The sequence below is a fragment of the Diabrotica undecimpunctata genome, chromosome 8 (genome assembly GCF_040954645.1).
Source record: "Diabrotica undecimpunctata isolate CICGRU chromosome 8, icDiaUnde3, whole genome shotgun sequence".
Taxonomy (NCBI): Eukaryota; Metazoa; Arthropoda; class Insecta; order Coleoptera; family Chrysomelidae; genus Diabrotica; species Diabrotica undecimpunctata.
This window is the reverse complement of record NC_092810.1, coordinates 81,081,907-81,100,633: the sequence shown is the minus strand read 5'-3', so window position 1 is coordinate 81,100,633 and position 18,727 is coordinate 81,081,907. Positions and strand designations below refer to the sequence as shown.

Below are 18,727 nucleotides of genomic sequence, written 5' to 3'. Positions count from 1 at the left end.
CTATTTTGACAGGTAAGTTTTTAAAAAGTTTGTTAAGCTCGTTAGTGATTTGTGGGAAGTACGGGAGGAAGCATATTTTGTGGTTTGTTCAGGAGTTGGAGGGGACTTATTCATCTGTATTTTATTAGATATGGACGCTAATGTTAGCCCGTTGGGTTTTTCAGTAATGGACTGCCCATAGCTTTAGGAATATAGAAATTTATTGATGATAGATGCCGGATAGGAGTTATCTATGAGAATGGACTTCAGTAGATTGAGAGATTCTTCTTTGTAAAGCGGGTGTGTCAACATGTGTACTCTAAGGCTGAGGGCTTGTACCAGGTTAAGTTTATATCTGATTGGGTGTTTCGAATGGTAATTTAAGAAACGGTTGCTAGCCATTTCTTTTCTGTACCAGGTAGTGGTACAGATCTTATTAATGATGATTAATAAGATCATCTAGTACAAAGTTGACTAGAATAGGAGAAATAGTGGATCCTATAGGAGTTCCAAAAATTTGGCGATAATATTTGTCATTGAAAATTAAATAATTGGTGACAAAAATCAATTTTAATAATTCGGAAAAAGTTTCCCAAGATATCGGACTGCGGGGTTGGATTTGATTCCAATGGTTACGGAGAGAAGTTAATACACTGGAAAGTGTAAGATTTGTGAACAAGGATACTACGTCAAAACTTACTAAGACAAAGCCTCTGGGTAGTTGATAATTATTAATAAATTCACTGAACTGGAAAGAATCTGTTATGTTGAAGTCATTGTTATAATTGTATGCTTGTGAAAGAATGTTCGTTAGGAATTGGGCTATATTTGTGTTCGGAGTATTTATTGACGATAATATGGGTCGCATACTTAGTTGTGGTTTGTGAATTTTGGGGAGACAGTAAAATCTAGGAGCATAGCCATGGTAATTATGGAGGGATTTGGCTAGTTTCTCGTCAATAATTTTTTCGTTTTTTAGTTGTGATATTGTAACGAAAATATTTTGCCTACCTCAGGGTAAGATTTTGGGGGTAGAAGATTGGGGAATAGAAACTATGGGGGTGGAGATAGGGTAAGCAAAATAAACGCTACTTGTGCGAACGGCACAAGGGTTTGTTAGGAGAGCTGGGGTCGTGGATAAGTAAATATCAAGGCTGACATAAATTAACATTAAATTTAAAATAAAACTAAACAAATACAATGACAGCTAAAAACAAACCATAAAATTTACTACTTTAAACATTACTATTTTTAAATTTTAACGAAAGCAATTATTGTTAAAAATCAGCCTGTCTTTACTTTAAAATTTAATCACAAATAAGAGTTACCTGGATTTCAAAAATTACACTTTAAATTCCTGAGGCCAGAAATTGGAGTTGGACTCTCTGGACACGAACACACGAACAAAAGGGACTGGATCTTACACTGTGAATTGGATCGACCATTTGAGGCCGAAGCCGGCACTGGACACAAAACTTATTACTCTGCCTTTTAAAAATCAGGAACAGGTAAAATTAGACGGCATACACATTATTAACTGCTACTAAAAATTGTTTTACAGAACGTAAAACGAAGATTTCCCTGAAAAGGGACAAAAACAGGAAACTACAAATTCAAATTCGACGAGAATTTGGACATAACGCTGGAAACCATATTACTCTTGACTTGACCGCAGCTCCAGCGTGAGTTACGAAATTATCTCCAAAAATCGATCGCATAAACTAGAATAAACAAAACACTTAGGGTATAAACAAAACACAACGGAAATTAAGACGTAGATTATTAATTTGAAAACGCAATATCGGGCGGTTTGAACAAAGAAATATCGAAGAATTTGCGCCTGTGACATAAACAAACAATAAAATGATTTATTATCGACGGCGGCGACGTAAAAAGAACGAAAGATTATTTGGGTTTTAAATTGGAAGATACGAACTAAGAAACATTGAAAAAAATTCTTCGTTATTATAATGCATACATAAGGGGATTTCAATTTAACACCTATACGAGGGGATTCCAATAAATTTCAAATGCTACAATATATCGGTTGATTTTGTTGGTGTAGGTTGAAGTGGGATTGCGAAGAAGTGGTTGATAGTATTTGCTATCATATAGGAGTTGCTGGCTCAGGTTAATGTATTGCTCTCTCATCATAAGGACTGTGGCATTACCTTTATCACTAGTTAATACCATTAGGTCAGGGTGTTTTTTTTAGAAAAGTGGTCGCTTGTTCATAAATAAGATCAAAATCGATATCCATCGTCCCTAAATAAGAGAATCGACATCGACAACTTGAGCCAGATATATCACTCTCTCATTATACAAAACAAATAAAAAATACCCCTTACAAGACAGTAACTTCATTCCCATTCTTCTTTCCATTTTTTTTGTTTGTTTGTTTTTTAAAGAAAAAGAAAAAATGAATCCTTTTTTAAAAAAGGTCTGTCCCCGTTCCGTTCTCTAATTTCCTCAAGAATCGTACCTTTTCCCTGCATTCCAAAGAAACACATGTACGACAATAAGCCACATGTGAAAATTATGACATCCTAGAGCTGATAGAAAACAATCGAAAAGATTAGTGCGGTTTGACCCTCGAACGAGCTTAAACCAACATTCAAATGAATCCATCGGTTAAAATTAAATGAACTAGTTTTCTTACAGTTTTTCTTGTATTTTTTTGTTTCATTTCTCTCGTTTAGTTGTTAATCTTTAATGTTAAATTATCGTAGAGTTTTTATAACATCTATAAAAAAACACTACAAATTGTTTTTGTAAGTATGAACCCTGTTGGTTGTTTACTTATATTCTAAAATCTTTTTTATTTGTAGTGAACTGATGATGCTTTTAAAAATAAAAGCGAAACGTATTCCAATAAATCAATAAAGTAGTTGACGATTTGCCAATTATTGACCGATAAAACTTCTGCTATTCAACCATTGAATATATATATATATATATATATATATATATATATATATATATATATATATATATATATATATATATGTATATATATATATGTATATATATATATGTTCGGATAAATTTCCGCGGTCAGATGAATGAAATTTCTTAGTTCTCGGGAAGAACCGCGTTGAGAATTTATTACTCGACGTTTCGGCACCCATTTTGGAGCCATTATCAAGAGTGATACGGTTCGGTTCGAGTTCGGAGTCTCAATCTGCCTACTCCCCTCACTCGAGACGTACCAGTATCGTGTTCTGTATTGCAAGAACTGTCTCTCGGCACTGGCGATGACGCGAAACGATTGCCGGCAACATGGCGACCCCTGCTTCAGCGACCTCCCGCCCACACCGCTCAGGCCATGTCAGTTCAGACCACGTCAGCGCATACCGTTCCCGCGCATACAGTGAGTATAAAAGCAGCCACAAAGGGTAAGACCAGTTGTCACTCGACACTGAGGAGTAGGCAGATTGAGACCTCAGTGCTGCTGAGCACCCCAGCAGGTGGGTTACAATTCGAACATTTAATGTAAATAATATTAGTTAGTTAAATTTTGAAAAATTAAAAATAACGTTTAAATAAAAAGACTGTGTACTTCGTACGCACGTAAGAAGTTATACGACGTAGTTAAAATCGTAAAATTTTCAATGATAATAAAGCATAACATTTCTTTTCTATTCTATTTTTTAAGGCTATCTTGATTAATTTAACAAAAATAAAAAATAAACTGATATTTTCTCGATACTTAACAAACCCATTTTATTTTTAAAAAATCGATTGAATAGACGATAGAAGACCACATCCAAAACTATAAAAAATGTACAGGGTGCCATTAAAAAATTTAAGTTAGGGGTTGTAACTAAGAGATGAATATTTAGGGGATGATGTTTTCTTCGCCATATTAAAGTGTATTACAAATGGAATAGACCAGTTTTTGTCCCTTTAAAAAATCTCTATTTTGTTAATAAATATAGCCTGGATAAATTAGTCTGGGACACTTAATTACCAAAATTAAAAAAAAATTGATTTCTTGATTATTTACAAACCGATTTTATTTTTAATAAATCTGTTGAATAGACGATAGAAGACCACATCCAAAACTATAAAAAAATATACAGGGTACTATTAAAAAAATTAAAGTTAGGGGTTGTAACTAAGGGTTGAATATTTAGGGGATGATTTTTTCTACGCCATATTAAAGTGTATTAAAAGTAGAATAGATCACTATTTGTCCCATTCGAAAATCTCTATTCGTTTAAGAGATATAGCGTGGGTAATTTAGTCTGGGACACCCTGTATATATATATATATATATATATATATATATATATGCAGAATATTATTATTTTAGGTAAGGGTCTATCAGGTGGAACTATAGTAATTTACCCTCCCAAATCATCTCCATTTGAATCCCACTTGAACGTTATTGTTGGCAATGTATGTCTATATGGAGCTACTACAGGAAAAGCTTTTATGAGAGGTATCGCATCAGAACGTTTTGCAGTGAGAAATTCTGGTGCAGTAGCTGTCGTAGAAGGCGTAGGTGATCACGGTTGCGAATATATGACTGGAGGAATCGTATTGATTTTGGGTGAGTACATATACGAAATAACTACATTTGAGTTTCATTGTGTTTGATCGATAAAAGTAAATAAAAATAAAAAAGAGTAATGTAAGCAATAAATTAGTAAATGGTTATGCAAAAATGTTAAATGCACATATTAAAGTGAGAAAATTACCTATAGTTATCAGTAACATTAAAGTCTGTTAAATTCATACTAAACCAGAATCGCGTACGCTATAACTAGTGGCTGTCCAACAACTATAACATCAAAGTATTGTCTAATTCATACTTAATAGAATGATTGCTGAAAAATGGTGCAGATTTCACTCGTATATATTACCGTACTGCAAACAGAATATATATATATATATATATATATATATATATATATATATATATATACATCCCGCTATCATTTTGTGTATATTCGTTTAGTGTATCTATTTAGTCTTGACACCGTTGTCGGTTTTTCAATACTTCGATTTTTTTATATGTTTAATTTACTACACTTAACAGTTATTTTAACCTCTATACGTAAAATCGTTGTTTTTTGTATCAATATATATATATATATATATATATATATATATATATATATATATATATATATATATGTTTGTTTTGAGGTTTCCGCGGGAGCTATATGTGCTGTCACTATTTTTCCGGGTTTGACTCCGCGTTGTAAAATGCTGGTTTTCTTGAAAACCATTGTTTTGGCGACGTTTCGGCAAGGTCTCACTTGCCATTCTCAAGCCTGGTGGAACTACTTCTCGTCGTTACTCGATTAGTACTGGTCGACTGGGCATTTAAACGAGCGCCGAAATGCCCAGTCGACCAGTACTAATCGAGTAACGACGAGAAGTAGTTCCACCAGGCTTGAGAATGGCAAGTGAGACCTTGCCGAAACGTCGCCAAAACAATGGTTTTCAAGAAAACCAGCATTTTACAACGCGGAGTCAAACCCGGAAAAATAGTGACAGCATATATATATATATATATATATATATATATATATATATATATATATATATATATTTACCTATATTTATAATAATATCGATCAGTTTGGGTTGAGTTCAAAGAATGAAATACAACTCCACTGACCGGTTAGCTGGCTGGATTCGTGAACTGAATAGGTATATTTTCGTTTAGGTGCATAGTAAATTTAGTAGGTACTTTTTTATAGTTCGTTTATCGTTTCTTTAACTACAGTCTAATTAATGCGCATGCCCCGACAGAAGAAAAAGAAGAGGAAATTAAAGAACAGTTTTATGACGAATTAGAGTCCGCATATCAGTTATGCCCAAAAAATGATATAAAAATAATTTATGGAGACCTAACCGCCAAAGTTGGAAAAGAACAGCAATTCCAACCCACAATAGATAGGCACAGTCTCCATGAGCAATCAAATGACAATGGCAATAGGTTAATAAACCTAGCAAGATCACTTAACATGGAGATTGCCAGCACGTACTTCGCTCGCAAAGATATACACAAAGGTACCTGGAAATCCCCGGATGGACTTACAGTAAATATGATAGATCATGTTATTGTAGACTCGAGACACCAATCGAATATAATAAACGTCCGCACCAGAAGAGGGGCAAATGCGGATTCTGATCACTACCTGGTCGAAAGTAGGGTACGGGCTAGAATTTCAAACATCAAAAAGGAAAGAGACTCTAAACATGAGCGATACAAGGTAGAAAGACTCAAAGAAACAAACAAAAATAAAGAATATAAAGAAAAGATAAACAACAAACTAGAAAACAGAATAACACATAAAAACCTAAATAAGGAGTGGGAAGAATGCGGACACATCATAAAAGAGGCAGCTAAAGAAGTACTAGGCATAAAAGGTAGAGAAAGAAAAACAAGAACGAATAACTGGTTTGACGAAGAATGTCAGATCATCACAGACAAAAAAAAACAGAGTATATTTACTGATGCAACAGGGGCACAGAATCCGACAAGCAGAGGAAGAATATAAACGACTACGCAAAGAAGAAAAGAAAACTCACCGAAGAAAAAGAGAGAATATATGAACAAAGATTTTTAAGAACTTCAAGAACTAAGTAAATCAACAGAGACAAGGAAATTTTATCAGAGACTAAACAAAAGAAGAAAAGACTTCGAACCAAGAACAACGATGTATAGAGATAAGGAAGGTAATATATTGACAGAACAGCAAGAGATACTAAGTAGATGGACAGAACATTCTACGGAAAAGTTTGAAGGAGATCGGAGACAGACGACCCCTGACATACCATTAGACCAAGCAGACAACAGAGAAAAGACTCCACCAACAATAGCCGAGATTAGAGCAGCAGTAGAAAAGTTAAAGAACAATAAAGCACCGGGATCGGATCAAATAGCATAGGAGTTACTGAAGGAAGGAGGAGACGCACTACAAAAAACAATACATGAATTGATAACAAAGATATGGTCGAATAAACAGCTACCAACGGAGTGGAATAGCGGTATTATTGTACCATTACATAAAAAAGGAAATCAGTTAGAATGTGGAAACTACCGTGGAATGACGCTGCTGAATGCAGCATACAAAATAATGTCCAACGTCATTTATGAAAGACTTAGACCACACGCTGAAAAAATAGTTGGCAAATACCAAAGTAGCTTCTGTAGACAGAAGTCAACAATAGACCAGATATTTGTTCTGCGACAGATCCTCGAAAAAACAAGTGAATATAACATCGACACACATCATCTCTTCATAGACTTTGAAAGCGCATATGGCAATATAAACCGAGAATTCTTAATAAAAGCAATGAAAGAATTTAATATACCATCACAACTAATAGAACTGATAAAAGAATCTCTAAAAGTAGAAAGTAGAATCCGGATACAAAATGAATTAACGGAAACAATAGATGTGAAAAAGAGACTACTAATAAACGCGTGCAACTACTAGCATTTGCAGATGATGTTGACATAATCACAAGATCAAGAAGAGAAATGATAGAGGCATACAACCAAATAAAACGAGCTGCACAAAATAGTGGTCTTAAAATCAATCAGACCAAAACAAAATATATGCAGGTAAGTAAAAACAAAGAAATAAGGCATCCACAAAATATAACAATAGGAGAATACAACATAGAGGGGTAAAAAACTTTATATACTTGGGATCCCTAGTCACGTTTGATAATAACGTTACGGAGGAAGTGAAGAGGCGAATATTTATTGCAAATAAATTTTAATGGCTTAATTAGACACCTAAGATCAGATAACGTCGCAAGAAAGACAAAATGCCAAATATATAAAACCCTAATAAGACCGGTACTCACATATGGCTCAGAAACCTGGACACTCACTAAAAGAGAGGAAACGTTGTTAGCCACCTTCGAAAGAAAAATCTTGCGACACATATATAAGGGCACAAAAGAAAACGGAATATGGCGAAGAAGATATAACTCTGAACTATACAAAATATACCAGGATCCGAATATTATAACATTCATTAAAATAGGACGGCTGCGTTGGATAGGACATGTAGAAAGAATGGAAGAAGGCGAAATACCAAACAAAATATTCAAACAGATGCCAGTAGGAAAAAGAACAAGAGGAAGACCGAAACTGAGATACTTAGAACAAATAGAAAATGATATAACAACCTTAAAAATAAAAAAACTGGAGAAAAAAAGCACGAAACAGATCAGAATGGAGAAGAATCTTGGAACAGGCCAAGGCCCAAAAAGGGTTGTGGAGCCAGTGATGATGATGATGACTTTTTTTATAGAGAATTGTGGTAAAGTTTATTACATTTTTCTATTAAAATAATAAATAACTATATAAACGTATAATTTTTTATTTATAATTATAAACTTTGTAATATTGTTTCCAAAGTTAAAAATTCTTATAGAAGAATAAAAAAAATAAAAAACTTACACTTTTTACATTAGAATGAATAACTGAAAATAATTTTCAGCAACTAGTTTTTCGTAAAACAGTTTTTGAAAAATTTTGAGGTAAATGGTTAACTACCGGTTTTTTAATAGGTAGATACCTGGGATTTGGTCCTTAAACTCTCAATGGCCAAAAGTTGAAAATCGCAAAGGGACATCTTCTTTTGATATCTAGTGTTATATATACAGCAAGATGAGCTGAAAAATATGCAATTTTAACTTTTTGTACCACCTTAGACTCTTATGTTCGCATAAATAGTAGCTCAGCATTTGTTTACTTTACATATATATATATATATATATATATATATATATATATATATATATACAAGAATTACTGGATATTAGTGACTGTCAATATAAACAAACAACACAGTTTATTAGGGTTGCCGTCAGAAAATTGGCCGGGATGTTAATGAAAAACTCTTATGACTTTTTGTCTAGTTTTCGGAATGGTTTTATTCCTTTTTCAAGACACTGTAATAAGAAAAAAAAATGTAAATATTTATAAAATATCACAAATCTTCAGTGCAACTTACTAGTCGTTGAGATTATTTGTAAAAGCATAGACACTCAACATTAATAACACAAATATAAAATATAAAATAGTGGACAAAATACATTTTAAAATTCTTTAAAATTTAGGTACAGATAGTAAAAATTTAGTTTGTCATCTTTTACTGGTGTGTTTTAACTCTGACACATAGAGACCAAAAAGATAAAACCCTATGATTAAAAAATAATTAGGTGTACTTAATATTATATTTCTTTTTAAGAAATACTAGAGGCCCATCTTAGGTGATTTTAATTTTTAAACCTGTCTTAATGGTATGCAACATGTTATGCATATAAGTGTAATTTGTGTGGGTACAGGTAGATATTAATTTTATTTTGGATGTTTTTCCAGTAAGTAACAATAAATGTTGCTCAGTTTATCTATGTCTGACTTTTTATTGATGCAAGATGTACTGGATTTTATGGAACACATTTCCAAGAAAACACGTTTTGAATGGTTCTTTTCCTTTGCCAAAATACAGGAATCCTCGAAATTAAATTCATGTTTCAACGTTAATGCATGTTCTGTCAATGCACATGCATTTATTTTTTTAGTTTTTATATCGCTACGATGTGAGATTCTGAGCTACTGTGAAAATTACGAGATGATTCTCCTATATATATTTTGTTACAATTATTACACGGTATAGTATAAACAACATTCGATGACTCCTGTATTGTGAAAGGATCTTTTGTTTTTGTGTATAACTTCGATACCGTTTTCACATTTTTGGTTGTAATTTTTAAACCACTAACATTTTTAAAGATGTTCATTAGCTTCGGTGTCAGAACTGGAATGTAGGGTAGGCAACCATAAGTTATTTTAGATGGTATCACTGATGTGTTCTGTGTCAATGTCAATTGTCGGACCTCATTGTTATGAAAATTTTGGTTGTCAGAAAAATGCGAAGGAAAAGGAGAACCGAAAATGAGTTTATTTAACAGCCCTATAGGATAGGAGTTCTTTTGTAATATAGATCTCAGCTTTTTTAGTCCCTTGTCTCTGAACTCGATGTGTGACAAGTTGATAACCCTAGTTTTCAGGGCCAAAACCAAATTTGTTTTCATCTTAGATGGATGTTGAGAATGAAAGTTTATAAAACGGTTACTAAAACAAGTTTTACGATACCACTCTGTCCTTAGCATGCCATCATTGCCACGATGGATTAGCATGTCTAAAAAAGGAATCATATTATCTTTAAATAATTTTAATAATAATAAGTTTAATATAATATATTATATTATATAATATATTATATTAAACTTTAGGTGTTCACATTGGGCGTTAAAGGTGTTTAACACATCAGTTACTTTGTTTTCAGGGACCGATAAAATCAAATCATCAACATATCGTTTAATAAAAGGTATGTGAAAAGGTATATTTTCTTTACACGTTGTTATAAGTTCATCCAAAACAAAGTTACATAGTATGGGGGATATTTTACTGCCCATTGGAGTGCCAAGATTTGTTTAAAGAAATTATCATTGAATAAAAAGATGTTAGAGTCAAATATAAATGTTAAAACTCTTATGAAATCTTTTTACTCTGAAACCTAAATTTTAAAGAATTTTAAAATGTATTTTGTCCACTATTTTATATTTTATATGTGTGTTATTAATGTTGAGTGTCTGTGCTTTTACAAATAATCTCAACGACTAGTAAGTTGCACTGAAGATTTGTGATATTTTATAAATATTTACATTTTTTTTTCTTATTACAGTGTCTTGAAAAAGGAATAAAACCATTCCGAAAGCCAGACAAAAAGTCATAAAGAGTGTTTCATTAAGATCCCGGCCAATTTTCTGACTGCAAACCTAATAACCTGTGTTGTTTCTTATATATATATATACATATATATATATATATATATATATATATATATATATATATATATATATATATATATATATTGTTATGATTGTTTATTTTGACTTTACTCTTAGTTTATTGATCCAATAAAAAAATATAACTTATTTGTTATCAAAAGTAAAATAAACTCCTTATATTACCTGTGTTCGATGGATTCAAAGATTTTCTAGTTGTCTTTTATCGGGATAGAGAAGAAGGATAAGAATAAAAAATATATTATATTACAAAAATTTACGTTTCTTTATTTTATATGAACGAATAAAACAATTATCAAATTCTGTCGTTATCTTATCAATCAGCATACAAGAAAATAAATCAAATTTTTATAATATTAAGATTTTAAATCTACATACATTTATATTAAGTGAAAACCAATTTTACTTAAATTTTTCTTTACTTGAAACAAGAAACAACAAAACTTTAAACTTTTGATTAGCCTAACAAAACCTCAGTTCTTAAATTTGAATACTAATGACCATGATGTCAAACCGATCCTTCACAAATATAAAATTCAATTGTACAAAACACTTACAGCTTATTTGCTTATTGAGTTGTATGTTGGAACATACCCAGAAAAATCCAGTCTTCTCAACGATGTGGTCTCTCCTTTTTGGCACCTCGGCTCCTTCCTAACGTCTCCGCAAACCTGCTGCACTAACCAAAAACACCTGATGCACTTCTCCAAAAACTCAACTACTTATTAATGACACAAGGACCTCCTTTTGTCAACTTGATGCCGTAAAACTACTTTCACAAATCTTCACAAAATGCCCACGGTAGATACAAGGACCTCTTTCAATCTACTTGCTATCTCCTTCTGCAAAACTATTCAATTCTTTTCACAATGCCGGTATCCAACTCACGAACCACACCCTATCTTGAGACAAACGATTGTTTCCTTCGATGACCAAATTATAACTGACTTCTCCGGTTCTCCTTATCGGCTCACAAATTCCCATTTAAAAACGACCGTCCAATCAAAAGCTCAAATTGTGTTTACCATGATTTTGGAAAAGCCTAATTTCGGTTTCAGAGAAAAACTAAATAGCTTACTTTAAAATTGGTTTTGTCAATACACATTTTATACATATTTCAAAAGATTAGAATATGGTCATTTAATACTCGATTATACAAACAATGAAAAGATTAACTTACAGGTAAAATGTTTTCTAATTATAAACAAAGGTTTTTTGATTATTTTGTTTGAAACGGAAAAAGGTCGTTTGCCAAACAAATTTCTATTCTTATCTACACTAAATCTTATCTTAAATTACTATATACAATTTGTTTATATTGATATCTTAAAATTTTATTTCGATGGATTTTTTTTATTTATTTTTCTTTGGTTGGGAAAGAAAAAACATAACAAATCCCCGCCTTTGCATATGATAAAAATTACTGAATTATGCAGGGATTTTTCTCTATGCAAAAACAATACCAGTATTTTATTCATAATATTTGTAAACATCGTTGATATTATAAATTCCCCTAATCTTGTCTGATTGTATGTGCTTCAACTCATAACTATTCATTCCATTCTCATTGTTTACTATGTACGGACCCTCAAAAACAGGCATTAACTTTCCGCACACGTTGCTAGGTATGTTGGACACGCGCAATGCTCTCACCATAACCTTCTCACCTTTTTTGAAAGTAACTGGTCTTCTTTTCCTATTTTGGTCTTGCCTCTGGATATATTTTTCGTTCGCTCTCCGCAATCTCCTCTGCACATTTTCCATTATCTGTGTGTATTCCTTTTGTTCTCTATCTTCCCATGCTCTTAGTGGCATTATACCCTTCATTATATATTCTGGGGTCTCTTTCGTTACGGTGCTCGGGATGGTATTTAGATACGTTTCTACTTCGGCGACTTTCCTATCCCATCGTCGATGTTGACCCTCTGTTGTAATCCGTAGAAACTTCGTCACTTCCTGTATAAAACGTTCCGAAGGATTACTCTGTGGATGTCTGATGCTAACAAAATTTGTCTCTATTCCCCGTTCTCGAAGTTGTCCCTTGAAACGATCATTTCTAAAATATGTTGCATTGTCTAGAAGAATCCTTCTTGGTGTTCCTACGGTGGCTATAAAATTGTCGATTTTTCTCATTAATTCTTCCCCTTTCGTGGTACGGCAACTGTATAATTTTACATATTTGGAAAACATATCTACCATGACTAAAACATGTTTATTCCTCTTCGTCGTCATAATTAGATCGCTTAACATATCTATTGCTACAATATCTAATTTGTTCCGGGATATAATATTTTTTGTAACGCCATTTCAAATTTTTCTTCTAACTGATCTAATTCCTTTTTCTGGCCAATCTTGATTTCCTTCATCTTATTTTCTACTTTCTTTTCTTGTTCTCCCATTTTATTTTTAATTTCATTAATCTCTTCTATTTGTTGTATCAGTTCTTTCTTTATCCCCTCAACACATCCTTTAATTTCCTGTTCATAGTTTTCCAAACGCTGCTCTATATTGCTCATTGTTTGTTTTGTTTCTTGTTGATTTCTATCCATTGTTTGTTTTGTTTCATCCATTTTTAGTGATGTTTCTTGTTGGTTTTTCTCTACTGTTTGTGTCTGTATTTGCATCATTGCTAATAATTTTTCTAACATCCCTGTTTCTTTTCTTTCCTCCATTATTGTAGCATTTCCTTCCTTATCCGATCCTTCTTCAACAATTGTTTCTTCTAATCTGTTATCCTCCTTTCTTTCTTGCATTTTGCTTTGACTCCTTGTGGTCGACATGTTCGTTAGATTAATAATCCCCGCCAAATATGAAGCTTTGAAATTTGTGCAATAATATCCCCGCCAAATATGAAATTCGAGTAATGTTGCAAAGACGAAAACTTTTCCTCTTATCCCAAATGCAATAAATTCAAATAAATGCAATAAAATTTTAAAACTTTTGTCAGTTGTAAAAATCAATCAAATATCATAAATTATATCATGTAAAAATTTGAACCTAGAGAAATTTGCTTTCTTTCTCTATCCGTTTAAATTTTAACTACAAATACTTTCTACGCCTTACACGTTGGGGGCCATTTGTTATGATTGTTTATTTTGACTTTAATCTTAGTTTATTGAGCCAATAAGAAAAATATAACTTATTTGTTATCAAAAGTAAAATAAACTCCTTATATTACCTGTGTTCGATGGATTCAAAGATTTTCTAGTTGTCTTTTATCGGGTGGGAGAAGAAGAATAAGAATAAAAAATATATTATATTACAAAAATTTACGTTTCTTTATTTTATATGAACGAATAAAACAATTATCAAATTCTGTCGTTATCTTATCAATCAGCATACAAGAAAATAAATCAAATTTTTATAATAATAAGATTTTAAATCTACATACATTTATATTAAGTGAAAACCAATTTTACTTAAATTTTTCTTTACTTGAAACAAGAAACAACAAAACTTTAAACTTTTGATTAGCCTAACAAAACCTTAGTTCTTAAATTTGAATGCTAATGACCATGATGTCAAACACTTCTCCAAAAACTCAACTACTTATTAATGACACAAGGACCTCCTTTTGTCAACTTGATGCCGTAAAACTACTTTCACAAATCTTCACAAAATGCCCACGGTAGATACAAGGACCTCTTTCAATCTACTTGCTATCTCCTTCTGCAAAACTATTCAATTCTTTTCACAATGCCGGTATCCAACTCAGGAACCACACCCTATCTTGAGACAAACGACTGTTTCCTTCGATGAAAAAATTATAACTGACTTCTCCGGTTCTCCTGATCGGCTCACAAATTCCCATTTAAAAACGACCGTCCAATCAAAAGCTCAAATTGTGTTTACCATGATTTTGGAAAAGCCTAATTTCGGTTTCAGAGAAAAACTAAATAGCTTACTTTAAAATTGGTTTTGTCAATACACAATTTATACATATTTCAAAAGATTAGAATATGGTCATTTAATACTCGATTATACAAACAATGAAAAGATTAACTTACAGGTAAAATGTCTTCTAATTCTAAACAAAGGTTTTTTGATAATTTTGTTTGAAACGGAAAAAGGTCGTTTGCCAAACAAATTTCTATTCTTATCTACACTAAATCTTATCTTAAATTACTATATACAATTTGTTTATATTGATATCTTAAAATTTTATTTCGATGGATTTTTTTTATTTATTTTTCTTTGGTTGGGAAAGAAAAAACATAACAATATATATATATATATATATATATATATATATATATATATATATATATATATATATATATATATATATGTATATATATATATATATATATATATATATATATATGTATGTATATATATATATATATATATATATATATATATATATGTATGTATATATATATATATATATATATATATATATATATATATATATTATAGTACGTACGTTTATCTACTACTCACGTCCTTTTAATTTTCAACCACTGCACTGTGATTACTATATTTGAAATTGTAGTACAAACTGTGTACCACTGTTAACTTTGGTTATGTTTTTTGGTGATATATCAAGAGTTTCTATGTCCTGAAAGAATTAAACAAACCAAAAACGAAAAACAATGTTTGTTAATTATGAATGTTTTTTTTTCTATTCATAAATATATTTGTTAATTTTGCATTTCAGGTCTTACCGGCAGAAATTTTTCCGCCGGTATGTCTGGAGGTATCGCTTACGTATGGGACGTCGACGGCAAATTTTCTACCAAATGCAACATGGAGACCGTCGAACTTTGCAAACTAGAAGACAAAGAAGACGTTGAGCTGGTGAAATCCCTACTGAAAGAATTCCAAGAAGAAACGGGCAGCTTGATTGCTCAACAACTAATAAACGAATTTGATAGTCATCGCAAAGAATTCGTTAAAGTGTTCCCGTATGAGTATCAAAGAGCTTTAAAACAAAAAGCAACTGAAATTGCTATTACTCAATCTCAACCTGTTGAACCTAAAATAAAAGATATTGAAGATACTATTGGAGATACTACTCAAGAGCAGAAGAAAGCCGAAAGGGCTCTGGATAAGACAAGAGGTAAGTTTAGTGATTTTCTTATGAGTATGTTTTTTATGTAGACAATTTCAACTGCTTTGACATATTTTGCAGTGAATCAGTTTGAATTGTTGATTTCGTGATATTTTGTAAATATTGAAATTATTTTTCTACTGATGAATAACTAAAAAATTACACGTGTAAATAATTTTTAGGATTTATGAAGTACCCGAGAGAAATGGCCCCTTACCGCCCTCCAGACAAGCGTATGAAAGACTGGGACGAAATTTACAACTTCAATCATGTGCGTAAAGGTTTACGGGTACAAGCAGCCAGATGTATGGAATGTGGGGTGCCCTTTTGTCAATCCAATAGTCATGGATGTCCTTTGGGAAATATTATTCCGAAATGGAACCTTCTGGTTTTCCAGAATCAGTGGAGACAGGCTCTGAATCATCTGCTGCAGACAAATAACTTCCCCGAGTTTACAGGGCGGGTGTGTCCAGCACCATGTGAAGCTGCTTGTGTACTTGGTATTTCTGAACCGAGTGTTACCATTAAGAATATCGAATGCTCCATAATTGACCACGCGTTCGAGAATGGCTGGATTATACCCCAGATCCCAATAAATCGCACTGGTCGGCGTATAGCAGTTGTGGGCTCCGGCCCTGCTGGTCTGGCGTGTGCAAATCAACTTAATAAAGCCGGTCATTCAGTAACTGTTTTTGAACGAAACGATAGAGTTGGGGGACTACTTCAATACGGAATACCTACGATGAAATTAAGCAAGACAGTTGTCCAAAGAAGAGTTGATCTTTTAGCTGCCGAAGGCATCGAATTTAAGACAAATGTTAACGTAGGGAAGGATATCTCAGCAAAAGAATTAAGTGAAGAGTATAATGCCGTTGTGCTTACGACAGGGGCTACATGGCCGAGAGATTTACCACTTCCAGGTAAGTGATAGCAGATTTTCGAAATTACGTGTAGTAAATATAAAAAAAATAATATTAGGCTGGGACCAATTAAATATTTCCTTCAGATAAAGTTCAGGCCTCACTCATTTGAAAGCTCTATAAGAGAAATAAAAATACTTTTTTAAATAGGGGATTCCCAAAAAAACTGGATTTTTTATATAAAAAAATAAATTGTTGTAGGTCGTCAATTGAATGGCATTCATTTCGCCATGGAATTCCTAGAGAGTTGGCAAAAGAAACAGCTCGGTGCCAATTTTGATGGGTCTCATGCCAAAGACAAAAATGTGATAATAATAGGCGGTGGTGATACTGGCTGTGATTGCATTGCCACTTCTTTAAGGCAAGGTGCTGCTTCGATAACCACTTTTGAAATTCTACCGGAGCCTGGACCGAAAAGATCTAACGATAATCCATGGCCTCAATGGCCTAGAGTCTTTAGAGTGGATTATGGACATGAAGAGGTGATATTTCTACTTTTTTACTCTAGGATTTTAATGCTTTGTACGTACAATTAACTAATTAAAATGTCATCATGAAACTCTTTCATAAGGTTCATCCGGTAGTTTTTTGCACACGTCTGACATTACTCACACATTATTTTTAGATTAGGTCTCCTTTCTACTCACAGAACCTAAAATCATGAAATTAAACTGCTTGCTTGCCCACAACATAATACATTAAACATAGCGAAGGAGTGATTGACACTGGGAATTTGGAATTTTTTACAATGTGAAAATGACATCGTTCTTATTTATAACCAGCTTTCTTATTTCAATTTTAAATTTATCTTGGTGCCTTGAAGTTTTTTTATTCGGTTAATGCATTGTAAGTTGCTTTTGCTTGGCACAAATATCGCAACTTGGTCATATGGATTACAAAAATAAGTTGCCTATTTGTTTATTGACCTCTTTCATTTTTTTTAACTAAACTTTCCCTGTAGATAAATGTCAGTATTATGACAAGAATTTCTCGATGACGGTAAAGGCAATGTTAGTGGCGTGAAAACTGTCAACGTGGAATGGGCCAAAGACGACAGCAGATGTTGAAGAGAAATCCTTTAGGGTCGTTTCAAGAAATATCCACTACAGTACTTCAATTCAGGAAATCCAAAAAGCCCTTGCTGACGACGGACATACAGTTAAAAAATTATGTGTTCATAACAGGGAAAACAAGCAATCCAAAAATCTATTCTTTATCGATCTGAAACGTAATGAAAATAACAAAGACATCTTTGGAATAACAAACTCATTATATGCGGAAGTACGCTTCGAAGCACCCCATAAAAACCCATATCATATAGTATAAACGTTGCCAAAACTACGGTTACTCAAGAAACCCATGCATATTACCGTATATATGTGTTAAATGTGCTGGAAATTATGATTACCCGAATTGCGAAAAACATAAAAATGGTGTAAAACCAGCAAAATGTACCTTATGTGGAGGTGTCCTTCCATCTATAATTAAAAACGTCAGGCTTATCTAGAGATACAAGCAAGAAGATACCCAAATAAAAATGTGAAATCATTACAAATAAACAACGCCCCTCAAATGCTCACCCCAATTAGTGACTCCAACCACAATGAAAACACGCATCCAACAACTAAGCGCACATATACACAAGTGGTTCAAAACCAGCAACCTATAACTATGCCACATCCAACAACAAACAAAAATATACAAGACAGTCAATTTTACTTTATCACAATCATCTCGAGTTTACAGAAAACAATAGAAAACCAACAATAAACAATAAATCTATTGACACTAGAAATACAACACTTAAGACAACTCATTGGAACGCAAATGGATTTCTAAAACATAGACAAGAAATCGAAATATTCTTAGCCACTAATAAAATAGACATTCTGTTAATATCTGAGACGCACTTATTCGCCAG

The 18,727-nt window shown here is 32.6% G+C and overlaps 1 protein-coding gene across 5 annotated transcripts in view; it reads left to right on the top strand.

The window, feature by feature from the left end:
* LOC140447715 (uncharacterized) overlaps nt 1–18,727 on the top strand; it is a 597,936-nt gene that overhangs the window by 548,548 nt on the left and 30,661 nt on the right. For all 5 annotated transcript variants that reach the window (XM_072540522.1, XM_072540524.1, XM_072540523.1 and 2 more), the window contains 4 exons: nt 4,295–4,534; nt 15,494–15,895; nt 16,069–16,806; nt 17,008–17,288. In XM_072540522.1, the coding sequence (XP_072396623.1) occupies nt 4,295–4,534; nt 15,494–15,895; nt 16,069–16,806; nt 17,008–17,288 (1,661 nt within the window). The remainder of the gene's footprint in view (nt 1–4,294; nt 4,535–15,493; nt 15,896–16,068; nt 16,807–17,007; nt 17,289–18,727) is intronic.